Below are 24,404 nucleotides of genomic sequence, written 5' to 3' on the forward strand. Positions count from 1 at the left end.
TGTGAAAGACTTTTGATAGAGATCAGATTCAGAATGATGATCAAAACATACAGAGAGTTTAAACTGTTTGCCCTAATCTATAATCTATAATCTGTAATCTATAATTCCGCTATTATCCACTAGATGGCGCTCTTACTCAATTTATAAAAAAATGAACCAAAAATTAATTTAATTAATTTTAAACAAAACATAAAAATGCTTTTTGCTAAAAATTTGGTATTTTTGAAGAAACCTACCCATATTTAAGAAATAATAAAGAGAACAAATGAAGACAGGATTAAAAAAAAATCCTGTTTTGTTTGTTTAAAAGCAGAGGGTCTGTTCTTTCATTTGATATATTTGCATGTTTATATATTTAAAGAAAAAACATTTTCCTGGAAGGCATTTTGTGAAACTTTTGTGAAAATCATAAAATAAATCATAAATATGAGTTATGAAATACCAAATATTAGGCAAAAACTCAGATAATGTTAGAGATCAGATTCAGAGTGATGATCAAAACATTCACAGAGTTTTTACTGTTTTTGGATCAGTGGTTGCTTCATTGTTTTTTAAGTTGGGTAAGAGCGCCACCTAGTGGATAATTGTGGAAATATAGATTGCTGTAAAAACTCGACATTGGCAGAGAAGCGTTTTCTCTAAATTGATAAGATAACTCTTTAATTGCGGATAAAGAGTTAACCTGGATTTCACAGACAGGGTCAAAGGTTTTCTGCTACTCAAAAAATGAAACATGAGAAAAAAATGTGCTGTATGTTTAATGTAAATCTCCAGCATCAGTTCAGACTCACAGTCTGTCTGTCGGCAGGTGGCGTGAGACTCGGGTCGTGTGGACGGTGAACACACATTAGATGTGACATCATCAGTGTTTACACACTCCACCTTTCTCTCCATCACTCCAGCTCCACATGTCTGAGAACACTGAAGGACAACAGACCAGAGAAAAATCAATCACTTTAACCTTATAACATTCCTGCTTATGTTAGCACACTACATACTACACACCTCGCCCCATGGTCCCACTTTCCAGTACACGGGTAACGGGCACTCAGAGAGTTGGCACGGTCTGGTGTCGGGCGGGGGGGGATCAGGGCATTCAGCCTGAGAATATAACTGTGCATTAAACAGTCCCAGACTGGGGTCAAAGGGCACAGCAGAGCAGTGGACCATCCGACGCTGAAGTCCTAAACCACAGGTGACTGAACACTGAAACACACGCACATCATTACAAATACACACACAATGTATCATTACAGAAGCAAGAATGGATTGTATATGTATGTGTACCTGAGTCCAGTCTGTAGTGCTCCACATATGCTGACAGGGGGCGCTGTGACAGATCTGATGCACCTCAGGTTTGTTCAAAGCATCACACATGCTGTCAGAAACGACGTTCGTATCTTTATCCGAACAGAAGACGGCTCTGGATCTCAAACCCTGACCACAGGTCGTGTTACACTACACATAAACATACAAACAAAACGTGTCACCCAATACTTTACTTTAGGGTAAACTGTTAATGCCCAAACTGCATACAATTAATTGAGGTTGTCGTCAATAAAATATATAACTAAATATTATACATTTCTGAAAAGAATATAAAATGACATGTCATCTGATGAAAATAAAGCTGTGCATGCAAAATATTAATATCGCAGGGTTCCCATGGGTCCTTGAAATCCTTGAAAGTCTGTGAATAACAATTCAAGGCCCTAGAAGGTTTTTGAAAATAATCATAGATATACAGGTCACTGAAAGTGCTTGAATCTATTTTGTGCAAGTTTTCTGAAAAAAAAAAATCTAATGTAATGTAGGATGATGGCATAAAAAGTCTAGACCATGGGTGTCCAAACTTTCCTATCAAGGGCTAAAAATCAAACCTGACTGGGGGCCGTGGTCCGAATGTAAATGTTTCTGTGCTATATTAAAATTACATTTGTCCTGATTCTCCTCATTTATAATTTTCAAATATTTAAAAAATAAATAAGCAAACATTACTCCGTTTATGCAGAATTAATGCAGTTTTATTTTCAAAGGTTACTATTGTAAAAAAAGAAATAATTTTGCCAATCATTTTTAAATTTTCTTTTGTCTGTGTGCCACTGCTGTGACCTCTCTATTATTAGCCTACAGTACCTGAGTTTATTGAGTTTCGTGATGTTTGCTATACACCTTCAAGTATGCATGCTATGTATAAGTATACATACATTTTTTTTCTAATTATTTAATTTCAATTTACAACAATTATTTTATATTTTAGAAAATGTTTAATAAAGATAAACGTCATTGACGCAGATGTTCATATTTCTGTTTTCTTATCTCACGTGGAATGGTGGTCCAAATTAACTCATTCCGTGCCAGACATTTTTTTTAAAGTTGTCCGCAAGCATTTTTTTGTGATTTTCACAAAAGTTTCACAAAACGCCTACCTGTTCTTCAAAAAATATCTAAAAACACACATATATATATATATATATATATATATATTACAAGGGAACAATATAAAAGTTTGTATAAAATTTAAAAAAATTATATAAAGTATATTTTTGCAGTTGAAAATATTACATTTTTATATTTTCAAAACTGTTATGTTTGGTTTGTAACAAACACAGCTTTTCTTCCAATGCAATGTGAATATAAATGGTTTGAAATATATTTCAAAATATACAAAAATGGCCAAAATATATATTGGTGAAAAATACATTTTTGTTAACACATTTCAAAATATAAAAAATAGCCAAAAATATATATTTAATTTTATGTTTGAAAATATTTTTAGCTGTATAGGAAAATAAGATATTATGTGATACTTGAATTAATAACAAAACCGATAAACTACAGTAATCTTGTAAAACTATTAATGTTGTCTTGAGTGTAAGCACATATATCTCACAATCATAAAAATACCACGCTGTATAAACAGTATGTTAACTCATTCCCTGCCAGCATTTTTTATGATTTTAACAAAAGTTTCACAAAATGCCTTCCATAAAAATGTTCTTCTAAAAATATATAAACATACAAATATATCAAATAAAAGAACAGACCCTCTGCTTTTAAACAAATAAACAAAGCGGGAAAAAACATTTCATCCTATCTACATTTTTTTTTCTCTTTATAAACTCTTAAATATGTGTCTTTTGCTGAAAAGCTGAAATAATTGCATTTTTGTAAAGGAATTTTGTTAGAGATCAGATTCAGAATGATTATCAAAACATACACAGAGTTTAAAATTAGTAAATAACGTTTTAGCTTCGGTTTTTCATAAATGGTGTAAGATTATCCGCCATCTAGTGGATAATAGCGGTATTGCAGATTAACAAAAATTCTTCAAAAACACATTTTTATTCAAATGATTTCTCTTAATTGACCAGATAATTTTTTGCATAATTGTGTTTGATACATAAAAACTGTAACAATGTATCTTGCAAGGTAACACGATGTAACCTTGCTCTCACTTTGAAATTTGTCCCCACAATAAGTTGATAATTAGGGTATAGGACCTTGAATTTGAAGTTAACCAAAGTGTGGGAACCCTGAATATGGCATATCAGTGTTTTCTGAAATGTCTACACACGGCCATTAGAGGGCAGAGTTTGACAGCAGAGTCATCACACATAAACAAGAACCAGATTTGTGTGTCTCATACATACATGATTTAATATTTGGAGAGAAAAAGAACAAAAGAGAAACAAATCTTAAAGGTCGTCTTTCTGATGACAACATCAAACCAATAAAACAGAAAGCGTGAACAGAAAAGATTTCAAACTAGAGAACAAAGTGCCAAGAGACGCTTGTACTAGATCTGTTTAAGGATAAAAGAGAGAGACATTAAGAGCGGAAGAGAGAGAGAGATGAAAGTTAAACTGTTGTGTGATGTCACTAGAGATGATGAGGACGATGATGATGATATCACTGAAGCCCCTCTGCATCTCCTCAGTACACACACACGCGCAGATTCATCTCAGTTAAAACTAAAAAAACACATCCGGCTCAAAAGAAAAACATTTTTTCAAGACGATAAAACACATTTTCCTCTTCAAGAGCTTCTGTAAGTCTCCCTCTTCTTCTCTATAATAACTCGTCTCTCTCTCAAAGCCTTCATTCATCCGCACCCTGACGGCTCATTCATTAAACATGTACAGTAGATCCGTCTGCTCTTTACTGCAGCAATAAAAGGGAAGCATGAAGTTCAGTTTCTCACGCTGGATTCATGCCGACTCACTTAATGAACTTTAAAGGTTTGTGCTAATAATAATACAAAGTGAAGATTTAATGCAAACCTTTAGAAGGAATTCCCACACAAAGACCTCCCAAAATCTACACGAGGAGCTTAAGGTTCCCACAGCTGCTGACTGGTAAGTCAAGAAGGGCTTTACTTACTCGCTGCCACTCGAGTGTCGTCCATCTGTACGTCTGACACTCCGTGTGCAAGCAGGACTGGATCTGATCAGGACGAACACGCGTGTCACACAGATCATCGCTGACTCGACCTCTGACCTTTACTCTGCAGAACACCTCACGGGTCTGAACGCCAACTCCACAACTGGCAGAACACTGAAACACACGACACTTCATGACCAATCTGACAACTAAACACCATAGACGTGAACAGTCTGAATTTAATCTGTAAGCCCTGCAATAAGCCCTGAGATACAGTGCATGTCAGTAATTTTACCACGGTAAATGTTGTTCTTAGGTCTCTAACATAATCGACAAAACACTTAGGTTGTCACACACAGTGATGTTAAGATATAAAACATGTCAAAGGGAGGTATGTGCACTGCAAAAAAATTCTTAAATTAAGATGCTTTTTTTTGATGAGCAAAAGACCCAAGAAAATAAGTCTAGTTTTAAGATAAAAAATATCAAATTTAAGTGATTTTGTGCATAAAACAAGCAAAAAATCTGCCAATGGGGTAAGCAAAAAAATCTTGAACACTTGAACATTTATCTTCAACACTAAATTCAAGAAAAATTCAAGAAAAATTAGCTTACCTTATTGGCAGATTTCATGCACAAAATCACTTAAATTTTATATTTTTTATCTAAAAACTAGACTTATTTTCTTGGGTCTTTTGATCACCATCTTAATTTAAGATTTTTTATATTTTTAATAAAAACAAGACAAAAATACTAAGAAATGTTTTTTACAATCATTTGTTGCAGTGTATTCAGATCATGGATCAATCTGGTGATTTGATGATAAAAAGCAATGCTTGATTTTCTGTATTTTATTTAAAAAAAAGTTGCTGCCCAATTATCTCAATCTGAACATAAAATCAATTTTAGGATTTCACCCAATTATTACCACTCATTTTATGATTATTTACAGTATACTTAAAAACAAGTGGAAATAATATTTCACTGTTTAAAAGCACTGACATAGTCTTAAATAAAATTTTTATAGCACTTTTGCATTGTTTTAAAGCAGCTTCCCATGAAAGTCAAAGAAAAGACACCACAGAAAACAGGAAAATTATTAGGAAAATATTAGGGCTGCTTAATGATTAATCGCAACTAATCGTATGGAGAATAAAAGTTTTGTTTACATCATATATGTGTGTGTGTATAATAATGATGTAAAAATAAATACACACACGCATGTATAATTTTAAGAAATATTTACATGTAAATAATATACAAAAAAATTATTTATATACAAAACTTTTATTCTACATGCAATTAGTTGTGATTAATCGTTATACAGCCCTATTAAATATATTGTATATATAGAATAGAATGTATGGTATAATTGCAGATTTTATTGTCCTTATAAAAGATTAAGTATAGACGTTTTTGTTGACTATCTGACATTAAGTCAGTTAATATGATAAAAACAGCTGTAATATTAAACTAGACAAAAAGAAAAGACTCTTATGCTACGTACACACCAAACGCATAGCATCGCGTTACTCGTTCTAGATTAGTCGTGGGATTTAACTTTGTGTCATGCGAATTTTTCGCTTGAGTTGAATATTTTCAACTTGCGCGAAGACATGTTTAAAGGCGAATAGCGAATGTTTTCACCCAATTCATGTCATTTGCAACACCCCTGCGCGGGGACGTGTCTGATCGTGTCTTTGCATTGACTTTGTATGTAATCTACTCACGTAAATCGTTGAACTCGCGTTTGGTGTGTATGCCCCATTATGCTACGTACACACCAAACGCAGGGCATCGCGTTACTCGCGGGATTTAACTTTGTGTCATGCACATTTTTCGCTTGAGTTGAATATTTTCAACTTGGGTGAAGACGTGTTTGAGCTGAATAGCGGTGTTTTCGCTGCAAACATGCCGGCCATATCGTGTCATTCGCATCGCCCCACTCGAGGACGTGTCTGATCGTGTCTTTGCATTGACTTTGTATGTAATCTACTCACGTAAATCATTGAACTCGCGTTTGGTGTGTATGCCCCATTATGCTATGTACACACCAAACACGGGGCATCGCATTACTTGCTCTAGATTACTCGCGGGATTAACTTTGTGTCATGCACATTTTTTGCTTGAGTTGAATATTTTCAACTTGGGTGAAGACGTGTTTGAGCTGAATAGCGGTGTTTTCGCTGCAAACATGCCGCCCATATCGTGTCATTCGCATCGCCCCACTCGAGGACGTGTCTGATCGCGTCTATGCATTGACTTTGTATGTAATCTACTCACGTAAATCATTGAACTTGCGTTTGGTGTGTATGCCCCATTATGCTATGTACACACCAAACACAGGGCATCGCATTACTTGCTCTAGATTACTCGCGGGATTAACTTTGTGTCATGCACATTTTTCGCTTGAGTTGAATATTTTCAACTTGGGTGAAGACGCGTTTGAGGCGAATACCGCGTGTTTTCGCGGCAAATGCGTCGCCCATATCGCATCATTCGCATCGCCCCACGCGAGGACGCATCTGATCGCATCTTTGCATTGACTTTGTATGTAATCTACTTGCGTAAATTGTTGAATTTGCATTTGGTGTGCTGCGTACACACAAAACGCTAAGCAACGCGTTACTCGCTCTAGATTACTCGCAGGATTTAACTTTGTGTCATGCAAATTTTTCGCTCGAGTTTGATATTTTCAACTTGCGCAAAGGCGCATTTGAGGTGAATAGCACGTGTTTTCGTGGCAATTGCGCTGCCCAATTCGCATCATTCGCATCGCCCCACGCGAGGACGCATCTGATCGAATCTTTGCATTGACTTTGTATGTATTCTACTCGCGCAAATCGTTGAACTCGCGTTTGGTGTGTATGCCCCTTTATGCTACGTACACACCAAATGCAAAGCATCGCGTTACTCGCTCTAGATTACTTGCGGGATTTAACTTTGTGTCATGCAAATTTTTCGCTAGAGTTTGATATTTTCAACTTGCGCAAAGGCGCATTTGAGGTGAATAGCATGTGTTTTCGCGGCAATTGCGCTGCCCAATTCGCATCATTCGCATCGCCCCACGCGAGGACGCATCTGATCGCATCTTTGCATTGACTTTGTATGTACTCTACTCGCGCAAATCGTTGAACTCGCGTTTGGTGTGTATGCCCCTTTATGCTACGTACACACCAAACGCAAAGCATCGCGTTACTCCCTCTAGATTACTCGCGGGATTTAACTTTGTGTCATGCACATTTTTCGCTCGAGTTTGATATTTTCAACTTGCGCAAAGGCGCATTTGAGGTGAATAGCATGTGTTTTCGCGGCAATTGCGCTGCCCAATTCGCATCGCCCCACGCAAGGACGCATCTGATCGCATCTTTGCATTGACTTTATATGTAATCTACTCGCGCAAATCGTTGAACTCGCGTTTGGTGTGTACGCCCCATTATGCTAAGTACACACCAAATGCGGGGCATCGCATTACTCGCTCTAGATTACTTTCTGGATTTAACTTCGTGTCATGCAAATTTTTTGCTTGATTTTAATATTTTCAACTTGCGCTAAGACGCGTTTGAGGCGAATAGTGTGTTTTTGTGGCAATCGTGCCGCCCATATCGTGTCATTCGCATCATCCCATGCGAGGACGCGTCTGATATGTAATCTAGTCTTTGTATGAAATCTACTCACACAATTCGTTGAACTCTCAACAGTAAGGGTTTTGACACTACATACAGACAAACAGCAGTGCAAAAAGCATAACGAAATTGTAGCATCACCCAATTCTTTTATAAAAGTGTCAGATCTGAATAAAAACATTCACAGCATCAACAGGACATGACATCACATACCGCTGTCCACTGATTGGTCCTCCAGCTGGGACATGGTCCTGCTCTACAGACCTTCTGTGTTCTGGGTCGGTCCAGATGGACACATCGCTCATCTTCAATCTGGGTTCGGTTCTGGTCAACACATACGATCTGTCTTTCTTTGAATCCTTTCCCACAGGACACCGAGCACTACAGACACAAGACAGATGTCACTATTATCATACCAGCCACAGGAAGATCAAATAGAGACACAGATATGAGGAAAAATTAATTGGGGAGAATTCATGCATACAAGTTTACTTCATCGACCCTTTAAGAGGACAGAATGACTCTCATGTATTATTTATGGTTTTATTTATCATCTCCTCCAGAAGCAGCAAAAGCCACGACAACATTTATGGCTCAGCTTTAAACTAAAACCATCCACAATCATCTGGAATCAATGAACACGCTATTGTTGAGAAACTTTAACATCCTATCAAATGAAGATCCTCAGCCTGAACCTTCATGAGATGAGACACGCTCATTAATGATTAGATCTGATCCATCTGTGGATGTGGGCCACAAAACCAAACGTTCAAAGGCATGAATGGAGCTCGAGTGTATTTTCCAGCCCAGATAATAAACATAACATTGCTTTTGTTCATTAAGTACGATCCTCGGATCTGACGTAATCACACAACCCGTATAGCTCACGTGTCTATTGTTGTGAGTTTGATGTATGGATGAGATTTCGCTTACAGATATTCACCAAAGATGTTCTTCAAAGGCTATATAGCACACAACAAAATGTGTGGTTTGTGTTTTACTTAACAATAGGTATAATGCTACATACACACCAAACACGGGGCATCACGCTACTCGCTCTAGATTACTCGCGGGATTTAACTTCGTGTCACGCAAACTTTTCACTCGAGGTGAATATTTTCAACTTGGATTTTCAACGCGGCAAACATCGCGCCATTCGCATCACCCCATTCGAGAACGTGTCTGATCGTGACTTTGCATTGACTTTGTATGTAATCTTCTCGCGCAAATCGTTGAACTCGCATCTGGTGTGAACCCACAGTAAGAAAGAAAAAAGAAATTATAATTTGCAAGAAGAAAACAGGGTCTATTTTAAGATCAATACATTTTTTGCATTGTATTCATGTAGCTCAACTGGTAGAAAACATTGGATTAGCAGCGCAAGAGGTCATGGGTTCGATTACCATAGATCACACATAGCTGTAACTAGGGTTGCAAAATTCCAGGAATTTTCAGTGCTGGAAACTTTCCATCTGAACTATAGGGAATATATGGGAATTAACGGGAATAAACTGGAAATTAAAATAATATAATAGGGAACTTAAATGTAGTTAAAAAACATCTTGCAGCATAATTTTGTTTGAAACAACAAGATTAAATGCAGTTTAAGTTGAATTTCTACCATGCACATTCCTTCTAATTTCTTGAATCCTGCACATAAAATAATGTCAAAATGTCCATATTTGCATGTATTCGTGTAAATTACAAACATCTGTTTAAACTTCCTTGTGCTGTGTGTTCATATTAAAATGATTTCTCAAGGGTTTTTAATTAAATAAATCCCAGCTTGATGAGCGTAAGTATCAGGATTCTTCAAAATTTGAATGACCTTGCATGCATGTCTGCTTATGACCAAACTAAATGTTTATTTATGTTTGTATATGATTTTCAAATAATTTCCTTAAATTCCAGTAAATTCCCATTAAGTTTCCGAAATTTTGAATTTTTCAAGATTCCCCAGATTAACTCATTCACCGCCAGCCTTTTTGAGAAAAGTTGCCCACCTGCATTTTTGTGATTTTAACAAAAGTTTCACAAAATTCCTTGCAGGAAAAATTATCTTCTATAAATATATAAACATACAAATTATATCAAATTAAAGAACACACCCTCTGCTTTCAAACAAACAATAAACAAACAAACAAACAAACAAACAAACAGAATGGGGAAAAAATGTTTCATTATATATTTACTTTTTCCACTTAATTTAACCACTGAAATATGGATATTTCTCTTCAAAAATACAACATTTTGAGGAAAAAGCTTAAAAAATGCGTTTTTGTAAACAAATTTATGTTAGATATCAGACTCAGAATGACTATCAAACATAAAGGCAGTTAAAATAAATCATGAAATCTTTTTAACTTCCGTTTTTGATAAATTCGGTTTTGGCCCAATCCAGTGGATTAAAGCGGTATTACCCTTACTTTGAAATTCGTCCAGAAAGGCATATTTATTAGTTAAATATTAACTCATAATTGACGAGATAACTCGTCAATGGCGGGGAATGAGTTAAGTTACCATGAAAAGTTTCCAGAAATTTATCGGAAACTCTCTGCCCCTTTACAACCCTAGGTGTAGCTACTGGATATATTATGTATTATCGATTCGATTTCAATTCTCGATACAATTCGGGTTCTTGAGCTGATTTTTATACTCGATTTTTGATTAAACTCAATGAATATAGATTAGAATATTATATTATATTATAGAATATATCAGAATAAAGACTGAATGAATGAATGAAAGGCTTGCCTCTCGCTCCTTGGTAACATTGCGCAAGGAAAAAAAGAGGGTGACATCTAGTGGAGAAGACTAGTAATTAGATTAATGTTAATTTTACATTCAATGTTTGCGGAAATAAATATGGGGAAAAAAACGATTCGTTGGCTTTAAGAATAGATTTTGAATCGACCACGAAAAAAACAATTAATCGAAAAATCTATGTTTTTGCCCAGTCCTACAATGGTACAATACAAAATGCTTTTCTATAATAATTACAATGTGGAAATGTTTCATTTGTTATAATATATTTTAAAAGACAAATAATCCTAATCTTCAGAAGCATCATGAAAATCCCACAGATATTCATCTTTCCTGATCTGAGTTCAGTCAAAATCTCTCAGGAGACCTCTGAACATCATGCAGAATAAAAGCAATAGGTTACGCACACACACAATGAGCAGTCATAAACACAGTAATTACAGAGGTATTTTAAACACAGGGCTGAAGTCTGCCAGAGACGCACATCAAAGAGACACAGATAACTCACCCACTATCAGCATGCTGGTACACACACACACACACACACACACACACACACACACACACACACAGGATGAGGAAATGCATTTGGATAAACCACTCCTCAAACCTCGAGAGCAGAAGAGGAGGAGAAAGTCAGAGAGAATTCATCTGAAACTCTCACGTCTGCTGCTAGTTAACAGTTAGTCAAACTTTACCAGCACACACAACTGATCGAGTCGTCTTCATCAGAGGACACACATGAGATGAGAAGTGAGGAGATCTCGTCACACATCAGATCTGTTACAGTGAGGTAAGACCGATAGATACTGTACAGATGTGCTGACTGAACTTTAAATAGCGCGGTAATGTAGGAGATTATATTTTAAGATGATGTATTTGATGAGATAATCACTATGAGTTTGTCGAAGTTAACCTCTTATTGACCTCTGTTAATGTTGAAAATTTTGTACATAAATATATATGCTGCTATTTAAAACAGAAGTGCATTCATTATCTAACTAAATTATTTTGTAAATTAATTCTTATTACAACAAAAAATACAAAAAAGTTTTTGGGGTGGGGAATTTGAAGAAAAAGTTGAGAAATCTTCAAAAAAAAAGTAAGGTCAGTTGTTGTATTTATCATGTTCTTCATGGTAGAGTAAATAGTAATTTATTTATTTTATATTGAAGTGAAATATATTTTTGTGACATCACTTTGAGAAGTAATTTAATCCACTGGAGTGTAAGATGAAGTCTAATGTAGAGCAAACTAACACACGTGGATCTAAAGAGAGTTTATGGATCATGACCTCGACTATTTAACATTTACATTCATCTGCCTGAAGCAAACCAGCACATAACAGTTTGTTTAATACAAAACTAAATCACTGAGTGGAAAAATCTCATCTGTGTAAACTTGCTGAACTCTGAATCAATTCATCTGTGTGTGGTTTTAGTCAGACATCAGACATCCAACTCAGATGTTTGTGCTAAAAAAACGGTACGCACGTTTTACAAACCCGATCCAAAACACATTTTTTTGCGGTTTGAGATTTTAAACAAAATCAGATTTTTGCAAACAGTGGAATTTGAATATTTTGGTCACAATCCTGAAGATCTGATCTTGTGTGTGAACAGAGATGTGTGTCAGATTCAGATTCTGGACAGAGGAATTCACAGCCGTCCCAGAATGAGACTGACAGACGACTTCATAAAACACGTGTTTGCCAATTGAGATCACAGTAAGATCACAGCGTCTGTGGAGAATTTAACAAAAACAAAAATCTGGATGTATCTACTGCTTTAATAATCAACGTGACCAGTACCATGGTAAAGTGATACCACAATGCAAAATATACAAATGCATTATAAAGTACAATTATAATTCATCCCAAAATCGTGAAGTAAAACCACATTTAAGAATATGTGTCAAAGTTGAATAACATTCCCGCACAAGTGTCTGTTTATGGAAACCACATGGACTCTTCAAAGATCTGGACCCGTCAATCATGAACACTGGCAGAACCTCAAACAAACAAGAACACAACTGAACTCCATCACACCCAGAAAAATGACAAAGACGGGCATGATCATATCAAACACACAGTACCGAAGTTATTACAGAAATATCATCTCCGCTAATAAAGAAAAACTGCATGTATCCAACGAGAACGAGCCGTACAGGTTTGACTTGATTAAAAACGCTCTTTATCTTTCTCAAGGTTTTTTGCAGGTCAGAACACAACGGGTCCATCTTCACTGCAGATGCCAGCCGGGATACAGCTGCTCAGATCTGGACTTCAGGAATGCCGCCGACAAGAGTCAATAAATTACCAAACACATAAAATAGTCTGGGTGAACAGTGAGGACGAATCTGCTCCAGTTACTGGGTAATTTTGGGAGTTCATGTTCACATAAAGAGTTTCGAAACAATCTACATGATATGATTCGATCCATCTCATATGCTTTTTTTATTTTTTCCTGGTTAAACGGTTTAACTTTGAGGTAAGTACCAACAAACTCAAATAGGTTGAAAAACATGAAGGTATTGCGGAGGATTTTATTTTTCCGGGTGGATCATCAAGACTATTGGTCCTCCTAGTTGTCAATCAGGAGTGTTGCGCAATTGCATTTTTTTTTAATCGGAGAAGGCGGTTCTTTTCTAAAATTCGAGAAATTCCTCTGCTACACCTTTAATACAAGACTTTCAAATCATCATTTATCATTCAATTTAGAGCTAAGATTTTCAACATATCTTCATAACTGGCAAGTCTGAATCATTATTATTCTGTAAACATTATCCAGCTTGATCTCACGGGAATTTGTACATATTTTATGAGTTGGTATGAATTCGTACGAAGTGAATCATACAAAAACATAAGATTATTAGAAAAAAACAAACTGCGCCTCTAACCCAAAAAAAAACACGGGGCAAAAGCAAATTGTACAAATACATACAAATGTGGTCATATGAATTAATACAAATTAAGCACTTTGTAAAATAGGTACAAATTGTCATGAGATCGCGTTGACATAATCGCTAGTTTTGAAGTCCTTGTGGTCGATCATTTTATAACTTTAAACTCATTTTTGAGCATCATATGTAAATGTTTTTCCTGTGACAGTAATTTCTACATGGTTTAATTTAGCTCGGATGTAATTCCCACATTTAGTATACGCAATTCTATAAATATGCAATTTAGTCTCCGCCTCTACTCAATCGCACAGCTCGGATCATATAGCTAAAAATATGTGAATTTGTCCCACGCATAAATATATGCTAATTTTGCTAGTTTCAGACACATAACTACCAAGTTTCACAATGCATACTTGAACTGCGTGTTTGCATTACTAATTGCGTTGACTTTTAACTCTTTCCCCGCCATTGACGAGATATCTTGTCATTTGTTACTGATGAGGTTTTAGGATTATTTGTAATACTGTGATTATCCACTTCCCTAATTTATAAAAAAAAACTAAAGCAAAAAATTATTCATTTTACACTGTGTTTATGTTTTGATAATCATTCTAAATCTGATCTCTAACAAAATTCCTTTACAAAAATGCAATTACTTTAGCTTTTTTGCTATTTTTTTTTTTAAGAAAAAAACGTGAAACTTTCGCGTGCTCACGTGAAACTTTCGCGTGCGCACGTGAAACTTTCGCGTGCGCATGTGAAAGCGAAAGTTTCACATGCGCACGCAAAAGTATCACGTACACAAACGAAACTAAACGCGATCGTTTTACATGCGCACGGGATAGTTTCACGTGCGCACGCAAAACTAAACTTTATTTAATTTTTGCTCCATGTCCCCTTAGGGGCTCCATATATTTAAAAGTTTATAAGCAGAGAAAAAATATAGATAGAATAAAAAGTTTTTCCCATTTTGTTTGTTTATTTATTATTTGTTTGTTTGAAAGCAGAGGGTCTGTTCTTTAATTTGATATATATATTTTTAGAAAAACATTTTCCTGGAAGTTTTTTTTTTTTTTGGAAACTTTTGTGAAAATCACAAAGAAATGCTGGTGAGCAACTTTTCAAAAAAAAGGCTGGCGGCGAATGAGTTAAGCCTGATCTCACAAGAATTCATAAAAGTATTGAGTTGGCTAAATCGTATCAATTCGTACAAAGTTAACCGGTCAATAATCAAGTTTTTACGATCATCATAAAAAAAAACAATAAACCCCCATCGATAACTCCAATGTCACATGGGTCAAGGCAAAATGTACACAATGTATGAATGTGGTAGTGCGAATTAATACAAATTATCCACCTTGTAAAATACATATGAATTGGCACGAAATAGCATTGGACTATTACACATTGCACGCTAGTTCAGCACGTGTAGGATCAAATGTTTGTCTTAAAGCATATAAAAAACATCACATAGACATATAAACAACAATAAAATGTGATTTTCACCACAGTGGGACATTAAAGCGTGTTAAAGCCGAACACCTGTCGCTTCAGTGTGTTATTAATGCATTCAAACATCAGTTCCTCTCTGTTCCCTGTTTTACAAAAGTCTCCGGACAGCAGAAAGACGCCGTCTCTGTTCGACCTTATTTGTCCGGTGGGAAAATCTGTGTATCTTGAGTTTATTACGTCTTTAAAGTCCCGACCACAGTCGTTTACGGTATGGAGACGAATTTCCTTTCGGTCCATTCTGTTGCAATTATATGTAACATAATCTATCTAGTCTACATGTGGACTCGGTTTAGATACGAATACATTGTATGTCGGTGCAAAAGACAAGTTATTTTTGCAGCTTGCCAGGTTTATGTTCCTATATTAAAATCAGCATTATTGACAGACTTCTAAACATTTTTATACCATCTAAATATTTACATATAGAGTTGAGCTCATGAGTTTACATAACGGATGCAGAATCTGGAAAATGTTAGGATTTAAGAAAAAACCTAAGGGATCACATAATGGATGAAAAGATAAATGTAAACATTATGTGGTCACTGTTTGAAAGGTGTAAAATCTGCTGGAAAAGCAAATAATGTGAAGGACCTAAAGGATCGTTCTGAAGACCAGAGAACCCCATACAGCCAAAAAATTTAATTATCTGGCCTAAAATATGTTTACAATATATGCTAAATACATTTTGTACAAAGTTAAGCTTAAACATATATTTTTTTAATTTGTTTATATATATTTAGTTTTAACATACATAAATTATAAATATATTTTTGCTGTTGAGAAATATTTATTTTTAACTTTTTTTACAACCGTTATGTTATTGTAACATACAAGCCCCCAATGAGACATGAATATAAATGCTTTAAAATATATTAAATATATTGTTTATTTAAAATATACAAAAAATGGCCCAAAAATATATTGGTGAAAAATACATTTTTGTAAATGTATTATATTTCAGCACATATATTTTTGGCAATTTTTTGTATATTTTAAATATTTTTAAAATTATATTTAAAATATATTTTTTGCCATATGGGACAGTTTGACTCTTTCCCCGCCATTGATGAATTATCTCGACAGTTAAGAGAAAACATTTCCCTGCCAATTAAGTTTTCGGTAATCTGTAATTCCGCTATTATCCACTAGAAAAATTGTACCCAATTTATAAAAAAACTTAATTAAATTAATTAATTAATTTTAAACTCCATGTATGTTTTGATAATCATTCTGAATCTAATCTCTAACATAATTCCTTTACAAAAATGCAATTATTTCAGCTTTTACTCAAAATTTTGTATTTTTGAAGAAACCTACCCATATTTAATAAAAAGAAAACAAATGTTTTGTTTGTTTGTTTGAAAGCAGAGGGTCTGTTCTTTCATTTGATATATTTTTATGTTTATATGTTTATAGATTCAATTTTCCTTGGAAGGCAATTTTTTACATTTTTATGAAAATCAAGTTGTGGTAACTTTTTAAAAAAAGGCTGGCGGGGAATGAGTTAAAGACTCAGATCAAAGAACAAAAGTGTCATTGACTGTACAGGTAACATCATACAGTATTATGAATCAAAGGACTATACACTAAACATCTGTTATGTAGTTTGTTCATGAAGGTCCTAAATAAAAACTTAATGCATTCTGTATGATCCCTTTTTTCTTAAATACAAACATTTTGCAGATTGTGCGAGAGGACTGAATTTTTTAATTAAAACATCCACTAATGACTCGCAAAGATCATTACAGACGGCAGATGAGTGTTTTCAGACAGGTCTGTTTGTATTTCCTTCCCATCTGTGAAGCAGCTGGAATAAATCTGTGACTGACGTCAGCACAAGAGATCACATTCACACACAGCACTAGATCTCACTTACAGCTCAATGTTTAACACTGGTTTCCAGTACTTACACTACTGCTGTGTTTTGGGAATTAACAAGGAATGGTCTATAATGAACTTTAGTTGAATCTCAAATCCAACCCAGATCTGACAAACAGACACACAAGCACATCAAACTTAACAAAAAGAGACGTCAACTGATCCCAAAACAGTGTGCATGTCTGATCCATCAACTGCAACCTATCTGAAGTCCTGATACAGAAATCATCAAGGGGTAAAACGATAAATAGGGGATTTACTCTAAAGCCTGAAATGCTTGGCAACACACTCGCGACCGGCTGTTGATCGAAGGGTCAAAGAACTTAAACACATCCAGATCTTCATCTCCTCCTCTCATTCCAGCTGTTAATATCCAGATGCAGCGTCTGGGAAAAACTATCTGCCTTCTGGCCTCTCTCTGTTTTTTCAACTTCACCTCAGAGTTCTGTGAACGCGAATGTGCCAAAGGTCTCGGATCATAATTGTCTTCAATCAATCATTATTTCAGTCAATTATTATAATGTTTCAAAAGAGTCAAAGAAAGTCAACACAACAGCTTCGACGGTGTCGAAAGGTGAAAGTTAAAGAGGCAGAAAAGAGGGCAAAAGTCAGTCAATGTACAAAATGAAGCGGGGTTGAACAAACGGCCTACGGGAGCTGATAGACCTGTTTATTTTATAATCCGAATTCAGCGGAGTTACAGGTCTGAATTTTACTTAACAACACAGTGGGGACGAATAATTTGCGATAAGGTAAGACTTTCACTGGAAATCAATTTATAAGTACACATCATTAAAGTTTCTTTGGCATCTATCAGAGTGTTTCTAAATATGTACTCTTCAAAATAAAAGTGCTTCATGATGTCATAGAAGAACAATTTCTGGATTTATGGCTCCATAAATAACCTTAAACATCTGAACAACCTTTCTGATTCAAAAAAGTTCTTAAGACTATAAAAAAGCTTTAACTGAATGATTCTTTCAAGAACCAAAAATGTTTCTTCTATGGCATCGTTGTGAACAATCTTTTAAGCACATTTATTTTTAAAAGTGTGCATTAAAATAAATATTGATGGCTCTTACACATCTGTTATTTATTTTCATGCTGTTTTGATTAAAACTTCTGATATTTGATGAGAAACAGGAAGCAAAAGTGAAATGATGTCAGCAGTCATGTGACCTTGCGGTCGAGCGTTTGGGGAATGTGACCTCTCAAAGTCACCAGATGGATTTTATTATAATGATTTAATTCTGTATAAAGCACTCAGTTATGTTATAATTACTTGTACACCATTAAAATCAACATAAAGTAGTCAGATTCATTCTGATATAATCACAGCATGAGATTTATTTGTTTTATTTAATGTTAAAAAATACGTACATCAATGATGGAACGTCTTCAAGATCACAACAAAAGGCCTGATGTGTTTTCTGGTAAGTCTTTGTTATTCAAAATGTATTGCGCAAACATTTTTCTTCTATAATGTATACAGTTTATTTTTATAATTTAGACTAAATGTTAGCAGGGTTTTAGTTTTTCTAATCAAACTAAAACGTGGTATTGTGAAAGAGCATCACTTTAATGATATATTGGATAAATGTCTGTCGAATAAATAAAAAAAATAAAAAGTTACTCTGAATGCATTACAAGAGGTAAATTCTAAAAAATGTAAGTGCTTCATAATTCTTTGAGGAACCAAAAATGGTTCTTCTATGGCATCTCTGTGAAGAACCTTTGAAGCACCTTTATTTTTAGGATTGCAAGTTGTCAAACCATGTATTTATAAGCAAAACATTAATACTGCAATGAATCTATGTACCGAAAAAAAACTGATTTCATTAAAAAAATCCTACTTTGTCACAAAGAGCACATTTGTTTAGGTTACCTAACCAGTGAGGGACAGGGGTCTACCATAAGGGTCTCTAAATCAACACAATGTCAAACATCTCAGTTTATGTTACACAAGCACATACACAAAAGCCAAATGATTTCCTCTTGTGCCAGACAGACCATAAATCTCCAAAAACCATGAGGACGTGATGAGGTTTGTTTTCATGTGCTACCCCACAGCATGCTGAGTAAATATCTGCAGCCTGTGGCTAATAGATGTATTATTCAGCTATATTATACACTGTTAAAGAGCGCTGACATGTTGATTTATTAGTCAGTGTAACACCCCTCCCCTTTACAAATAAACCCTAAAAAACACTCGTGCAAACGCATGCACGATGACTGACTCAAAATGAATTTGAGCAATCAGTCGAATAGAGGTGTTTGCACTTTTATGTTTCCTCGGATGCTTCAATATCAATATTTAGACAGAATGTCAATATAATTTGGCAATTATTATTCTGCATAAATATCGACGCATTTTAGTATGTATGCAGTTCTTCACAAAACCTGTCCGAGAGGTTTTCATAAACATCAAAGCAACATTTACAGCTGTGACAGTCCTCGAGTAAAATCTAAAGATGCTTTTAGCAGAAATGTGAAACCTGGATTTGATTTTTCAAGCGCAGCAATGATTACAAAGTGTTCTTCACGTATATAAACACTGTTTAAACTCAACAGCCTCCTCAAATGAAGAGCTCTTGCCAACTTTGATTATTATCAGTGAATGTTGTTGTAAAAGCAAAATGCTTGAGTCTCTGGCCAAATGCATTACGGCAGAGCCATTAGACAAATCATTCCCATATGTACTAACCAGCTGGTGCCAAACATTGATTTGGACGTGGTCTGTTTTACTCTAATATAAACGTGTGTACGTGTATAAAGAACAAAGTTTTGAGACACAAGACTCTCTCAATCTTAAGCTGCATCTTACAAACAGTTTCTGTACAATAATAAACACTGAATGTTAAGCACTTTAAGGTCAACAATGGATGCTTACAATAAGCTTTGTTTCAGATACAGTACTGTATATGAGGCTCACATGGCCAAATGATTAAAAAAACAACACAAACTTTCACAACCTTTATGTACTTTTAATCATTTTTGCAGTGTGAAATAAGTTTGGAACAAACGTTGCACATTTGAAAATATTTATGGGATTAAACACAATGAAAACAAAAAACACATGATGATGATGATGATGATGATGAAGTCACGAGGGCCAACACGAAAAGAAGGAAAGAAATCAGAATGAATATGAGCTTAAGGATAGGAAACAAACTGACAGATATGTGTGTTGAGTCAAAGAATCAAATACACTGCCATTATTTCATGTAACAAAAACACATCATATTATTACGTTTCAGTCAAATAAATAAAAACATAAGGACTAACAAATCCTTCAAAATTATTTAGAAATGCCCAATGAGCAGCCAAACATCCAGCAGAAAAGAGCTACACTGTGTCCTAAATGTCAAATGAAATGAATAATATTAATATTAATAATGTGCCGATGCAGACATTCGATTACTTAGAATAACAACTACCTTAAGCGATAAATACCAATCGTTTTGCTTTTTACTCCTTGTTTCAAATGATTATGTCATGAAATCCTAAAAGTGCAGAGCGTACAAAACTGCAATTCTTCGTCTCATCGTGACCCAATTCAAAAGAATCACACAGTTTAAGTTCTGATGTGTTTTCTGTTCCTTTTGATTGTCAGGATATATCTGCCAAGATCATCTGCAGTTTTTAGACAATTGGCCAATGTCCGATAGTGGGAAATAAGCTTTTATCTGCCAAAACAGATTATAGGCCAAAATATTGGTGCATTTTTAATAATAAGGGATCATTTGTGACCCATGCCGGCAAATGAGTCGGAGTGAGCAAATTTGAAAAAATGAGTTCTTGACATTCTCTATTAAAAAACACTTAAAAATAACTTTTACAAAAAAACTTCAAAAACGATGTATGATTTTTAGGAATCTGACATAAAATGACAGAGCTACACCTATTTAAAGTTAATTCAGTTGGCAAAGTCCGTTTTGAGCAGTGTTGGGTAAGTTACTCAAAAAAGTTATGAATTACTAGTTACTAATTACATCTTCAATCATGTAATTAGAAAAGTATTTAAACACTTAATATTACTAATTACTTTCTAAATCTTATTTAGTACATGATACAAGAATAGGCTTGAAACGGCTTGAAGAATAATTGACTATATATATATATATATAGTCAATTATTCTGGTCTCACTTTAGGGTACAATTCTCTCTCTATTAACTAACTATTAACTACTTTTGCCTCAATATACTTTTAAGTATTAATTTTAAGTATTGGTAGAAATGGGAAGGGTTAGGGATGTACAATAAGGTTTTGCAGAATCAGGCATTAATGTGCTATTAAGTTTTAATAAACGGCCAACATCTAATTATTATTAATGCTAATAATCAACCAGTTAATAGTGAGAATTGTAAACTAAAACCATGTTAAATCCACTATTGTATTATAGTATGCATAATTGTTTAACAGTCCATATTTAGTTACATCAGAAGTATCTGTAGTTAGATTACAAGAAAATTAAGAGTAATCCCTAAATTTACTTTTTCAAGGGAAAAGTAATTAAATTACAGTAACTAATTACTTAGTAACTAGTTACACCCAACACTGGTTTTGAGAAAAATCAAGTTCAAATGTGAAATCACTGCAAAATCACTGGTAAAACTAATAGATTTAGCTCACACAACGACAAAAACAATACTATAGAAAAAAAATGTGTTCAACCTTTTTCTTTCTTTTATTGTTTGATTGACATTGAGACAGACAGCTTTAGACAGACAATACACCTCAGAAAACGTACAAATAAAGATCATTTTAGACGTTTAACGACTATTTAGAACATTGGGATCACTAGGCGAGGGCTTAATGTACTTATTTTTATGAAAACCTGAATTTCGACCAAAATCGACATTTATACTTTCTTTTGCCTGTAGCTCAAAATTAGACGGTGCGCATTTTCGACTCTTTTTGCCAGCACGGGTCACATTTGGACAGATATTGCCTCGTGTACAAAAAATTTATTCAAAAATAAAACTTTTGCATTCAGACGGCAAATAATTTGAAAGTGAACAGAAATTCTGTCATGTTTGTGTCACATGTGAGCGGACACAAAACCAACACACTTCTGAAAAAGTAACACTAAACATGTATGTTAAATTTTTCTAAATTTTAGTTTGGGGCAAAGCAACTATATTCGCTTATATTTTATTGGTTGACTTTTCAGCATTTAAAATTATGGGCTGATTGGTTCTCTTCGTAAACATTTTCAAAATGATTAAATTACCGCACGACCCTGGTGTTTGTCAAAAAAAAAAACAGTAGGTTTATCCCAGATTTTCTCCTGTGTAATGAATGAAAAACATAAACCTTTAATATTTTCAAAGTAAAAACACAGACTAGCACCTGTAGAGGAGGAAATGACATCATGTCTTCAATCTGAACAAGCTTTTAAACTTACACATTTATTACTGATGTTTGTTTCTTAAATGATCACAGAAGAGCTAAAATGCTCCTAAAGTCTCGTTTACAGACATCGGCTGCAACTTTAACACATGTTCTTATTAATGACTGCATTAAAAAAATTTTGATAAAAAAATAATGTTATAAAACTCACACAACGTTTAAGTAATAAGTGATTGAATCCTAATAAGCACCATACTTAATGTGAACCCTGATCGTGACGACGCATTTTACCATAGTTACTGATCTTTTAGACGCGCTGAAATCTTTGGTGTTTTTGCATTTACGTTTTGCATTTTCGCAAGTGCAAAGCTATGAGGTATTTGTCAAAAGTTATTGTAAACGGTAAAGTGTGGTTATGTAATTTTTGATATGTTTATACACGACAGCCACACTATGTATAATAAAACAATATTATAATACTACATAATATTATATAAATATTATATAATATACAAAGCAAAAAATAAAATAATGATAAAAATAAACAAAACAAACGATTATTTTCATCTGTACAAGTCAACGCCGGCCACTGAGCACCAATTCTTAAATAATACTAATGCTATAAGACAGATAAACTAAGAATCATTCTGTACAACGATACATATACAATATACAATAATGGGTAAATATAACGTAATAATTATAATATTCAACTCTTATTCACAAATATACACAAATGCGGGTGAAACTCGAGTTGTTTTATGACTAATTTGTTCCCGTAAATACGACATCATCTTTGTTGATCACTCGAGCTGTGTGCTAGATGATCTTCACCCGAACATGAAAAATCGCATTATTGTAAACGACAAAAATTTTTTATTTCGACTGAGGTGCTAAGCTGCCCTGATCTGCCTGCAGCGACGGAGTGCAGCCAGACGCAATTTGGCCTTTCAGTGTTTAAAAAAATATTTTAAATACATTAAAACAGCATCTAGCAATGAATTCACCAACGTCTCCAGCCTTGAACCTGGCCAACAGGTCGGGTGGCTTATGGGACAAGCGTGTATGAGAAAACACACAGAGAGACAGAGACAACGGCTATCGTACCGGCTTCCACGCTTGTCTGTGCCAGGAAGCGGAGCCGGGGCAGGGTCGGGTGTTACACGGCTCCTCATCGGGCGGTTTCTCAAGCACGTCACAGTTATGTGGGTTTAACCGCTGCCCGTTCGGACGCTGACACACCACCAGACGCGTCCGCTGACCGCCACCGCAAGACCGCGAGCACTGAAGGACAGAAAGACAGAAACAGAAGAGTTTGAACAGATGATAAATACGATTAAGATGTCTTGAGCTTGGAGCACACGAGAACTTGATCACCAGGGAGCTCACACACTGATACCCTATACGCCACATCTCCCAAATGTATAAATATAAAAGTCTGGAATGAAATAACCCTACAGATGTTTAATGTAAGTCTGTTAAACAGAGACACATTTGTTCTCCTCTAATCATCTGTTTATTAGTGTTGTCAACATGTCAGTGTGGGGGTCCAAACCATCATTTCTACAGACGCTAGACGCTGAAGCTGACAAACAACAGGGACACATTCAACATTTGCATTACACTGAAAAAAATCAGTCCATCTGTCTGTCTGTGCTAAAACCTCCTGACTGACAGAATGTTATACATTAGACAGTCAGCAAGTCTGTGTCTTATACAAATCTTACACAAATTTTAAGAAGTACATTGGGGTCTTTCTGTCTGTAGGGTTGTGTAATGGCAAGGGCCTCACGATACAATACAACTAATATCATTATCCATATTTCATGGTATGGTGCAATATGTTCCCACACCTTAGTTAACTTTAAATTCAAGGACCTTTTAGGGACTTTCCAGGTCCAATACCCTCAAATTCAAGGACTAAATGTGGGGACACATTTCAAGTGAGACCAAGGTTACATTGTGTTACCTTTTAAGATACATTATTA

The 24,404-nt window shown here is 34.9% G+C and overlaps 1 protein-coding gene and 1 long non-coding RNA gene across 3 annotated transcripts in view; one reads left to right on the forward strand and one right to left on the reverse strand.

The window, feature by feature from the left end:
- Positions 1–24,404, reverse strand: part of LOC129433746 (A disintegrin and metalloproteinase with thrombospondin motifs 20) — a 98,290-nt gene that overhangs the window by 7,373 nt on the left and 66,513 nt on the right. The window contains exons 28-33 of the mRNA XM_055192380.2: positions 23,524–23,700; positions 8,223–8,390; positions 4,384–4,557; positions 1,288–1,458; positions 1,006–1,206; positions 792–921 (exon numbers count right to left, since the gene is read on the reverse strand). Of these exons, the coding sequence (XP_055048355.2) occupies positions 792–921; positions 1,006–1,206; positions 1,288–1,458; positions 4,384–4,557; positions 8,223–8,390; positions 23,524–23,700 (1,021 nt within the window). The remainder of the gene's footprint in view (positions 1–791; positions 922–1,005; positions 1,207–1,287; positions 1,459–4,383; positions 4,558–8,222; positions 8,391–23,523; positions 23,701–24,404) is intronic.
- Positions 11,348–18,531, forward strand: LOC129433747 (uncharacterized). 2 transcript variants are annotated; one of them, XR_008640474.2, is made up of 3 exons: positions 11,348–11,565; positions 12,979–13,146; positions 16,602–18,531. It is a non-coding gene; the product is annotated as an uncharacterized lncRNA (long non-coding RNA). The 2 variants fall into 2 exon arrangements; XR_012370135.1 differs by lacking the exon at positions 16,602–18,531 and having other exon boundaries at positions 12,979–13,394.

This window comes from Misgurnus anguillicaudatus, chromosome 6, assembly GCF_027580225.2.
Source record: "Misgurnus anguillicaudatus chromosome 6, ASM2758022v2, whole genome shotgun sequence".
Lineage (NCBI taxonomy): Eukaryota > Metazoa > Chordata > Actinopteri > Cypriniformes > Cobitidae > Misgurnus > Misgurnus anguillicaudatus.